The 2382-nt window shown below is 32.7% G+C and overlaps 1 protein-coding gene across 1 annotated transcript; it reads left to right on the top strand.

Annotated features, from left to right (window-relative positions):
• Positions 1 to 534: 534 nt before the first annotated feature.
• Positions 535 to 1779, top strand: GO595_000222 (Clan MG, family M24, aminopeptidase P-like metallopeptidase; the record flags this gene model as incomplete). Its single annotated transcript, XM_067915102.1, has 1 exon — positions 535 to 1779. The coding sequence occupies one exon, from the start codon at positions 535 to 537 to the stop codon at positions 1777 to 1779; it is 1245 nt and encodes a 414-aa protein (XP_067779677.1).
• Positions 1780 to 2382: the final 603 nt, after the last annotated feature.

Below are 2382 nucleotides of genomic sequence, written 5' to 3'. Positions count from 1 at the left end.
GAAAATACAAAAATTAAAAGCGAAAGACAGAAAACGCAAAACAATACACAGAGTTTTTCATTAACCACAAACCCTTTTCTTATATAATTTTTAATTGTTTAATAAATATAAATATATAATAATGAGTTAAAAATAATTTGAATCGAGCTTTTGAAATTTTTAAATTCGGAGTACTTAACTTATGATATAATGAATGAATCGTACTTTTCCTATTTGTCATTTTTTAGGAAAAATTATATAATTTTTATGGAAAATAATTTCATAACTCTTTGTGCGAATGTTTAGAATAAATAAAATTTGAAGAAAAAAATGCTAAATTATGAATAACAAAACCAGATGATGGTTTTCCATTGGAAAGAACAAATTTGTTGTGCAAATTTCAGGAGGACGTTAAAAGCATATGTATTCAAAAAATTGAAAACATCCCAAATATTATCAACCGTTTTATCCTTTTGAATTCGAGCCACTTTTGATCGGATTCGTTTCAGAAAAAGTTAGCCGACCAGTGATTTTGTGAGATGATCCATTTTTTGCATGTCAAGGCGCAACCAAAAGAAAGGCAATAATAAGAAAGCCAATGAGGATGATGACCTAGAATTTCTGATGGCAGCAGCAGCTCACAATAGAGAACAGAAAGAAATGGAAAAGAAATCTCATATTATCCCAGATTCAGTTTTTGTTGACTTGCCACAAGCTCCATGTAAAACCTATGAAAATAGAGAGTTCCCACATAGAGATTTTCTAGAGTATAATGAGCATGCTGGATTTCGTCCCAAAGATAAAGAGCAAGCGAAACGACTTGAAGAAATTGAAGCTGCTCTTCCAGACCTTCGTGAAGGTGGACTCATTCATGAGCAAGTTCGTGATTGGGCTCTTCAACATGATATCATCAGACCAGGTGTGAAATTATTTGATATGTGCGCACAAATTGAAGAGGCAGTTCGCAGGCAAGTTCAATTCCACCCACCAGACAGAGGTCTTGCTTTTCCATGTGGATGTTCTCTTAACAATACAGCTGCCCATTATACCCCAATATCAGCTGCTGATGAAACAGTACTCGGAACCTCAGACGTAATGAAAATTGACTTTGGCGTTTCTATTAATGGTCATATTATCGATTCTGCTTTTACCGTTTGTTTTGATGATAGATTCAAACCACTCATTGAAGCGTCTCGTGAAGCTACCAACAAGGCCATTCGTATGGCTGGCCCTGATGTCCGCATATGCGAAATTTCCAACACAATTGATGAAATAATATCATCATATCAAATTGAACTTAATAACAAAATCATCCCACTTAAGCCTGTACGTAACCTTACAGGCCATCAAATGGCATATTACAAAGTTCATAGTGGTAAATTCATACCAATATCCAAAGCTCCACCAGGTCAAGAATATAATGAAAGGATGGAAATTGGCGAACTATATGCACTAGAAACATTCGCTACCACTGGTGATGGGGTTGTATTTGATCAAGGACCTCCATCACATTTCATGCTGACATCACATTCAAATCAGATCCATGTCAAAAACGGCAGCCAAAAAGATCTTGTCGATTGCATACAACGTAACTTTAAGACCTTAGCATTCTGCCAGCGGTTCCTTGACAAGGCGGAGCAAACTGATTACAAATTGACACTTGACCAATTGGTGAAACTAAAGGCTGTTGACCCATACCCACCACTGTGCGATATAGAGGGATCTTATGTATCACAACATGAGCACTGCTTTGTCATTCTTGAAAAGGGTAAAGAAGTTGTAAGTCGTACCCACGAATAAATTAAAATAATAAAAGTGGAGTGAATTAAATTTTAATTTTAGGATGTGAATCACATTAAATTTGCAAATTCGCTTGAAAAGATTTACAATAAAAGGATTGGTCAGAAATTATTAATATGTTTTATTAAGCTGAAATATATTTAGGAATTTAATATGACTTCAGAAAATATTTAATCAAATATTATTTTACCGATTCTCGCTGCTAAATTATTATTGAAGAGTTAACTTTGATACCTTCTTTTTGTAGAAAATATTTCGTAGTTTTGATGTAAAATACTTTTCTTTCTTAATTCTTCAAAATTATTACTTTTATATATTTTGCTTTCATAAAGATAAAGAAAAATATCATTTTTATAAAATTTAAATTTTTTAGCAATTGCTACTTAATGGACCTTCAAATAGCAAATAATTTTGTACACATGAATGAATGATTTCAAGATTTCCACTGGTAATAGTATATTTACTTGCGCCTTAAGCAACAAAATCACTTTCTTCTTTCATGAAAGATGTTCCCAATCATTCTTTTTAAGTTCTTCAATGTTATCAGCCTCAAAATAATTCTAAATGAATTCAGTTTTACTTTCATTTGAGTTGTAATGAATA

Source organism: Histomonas meleagridis (genome assembly GCF_020186115.1).
Source record: "Histomonas meleagridis strain 2922-C6/04-10x chromosome Unknown contig_1, whole genome shotgun sequence".
Classification (NCBI taxonomy): domain Eukaryota; phylum Parabasalia; order Tritrichomonadida; family Dientamoebidae; genus Histomonas; species Histomonas meleagridis.
The sequence above is the reverse complement of the archived record's forward strand: the minus strand, read 5'-3'. Positions and strand labels throughout refer to the sequence as shown.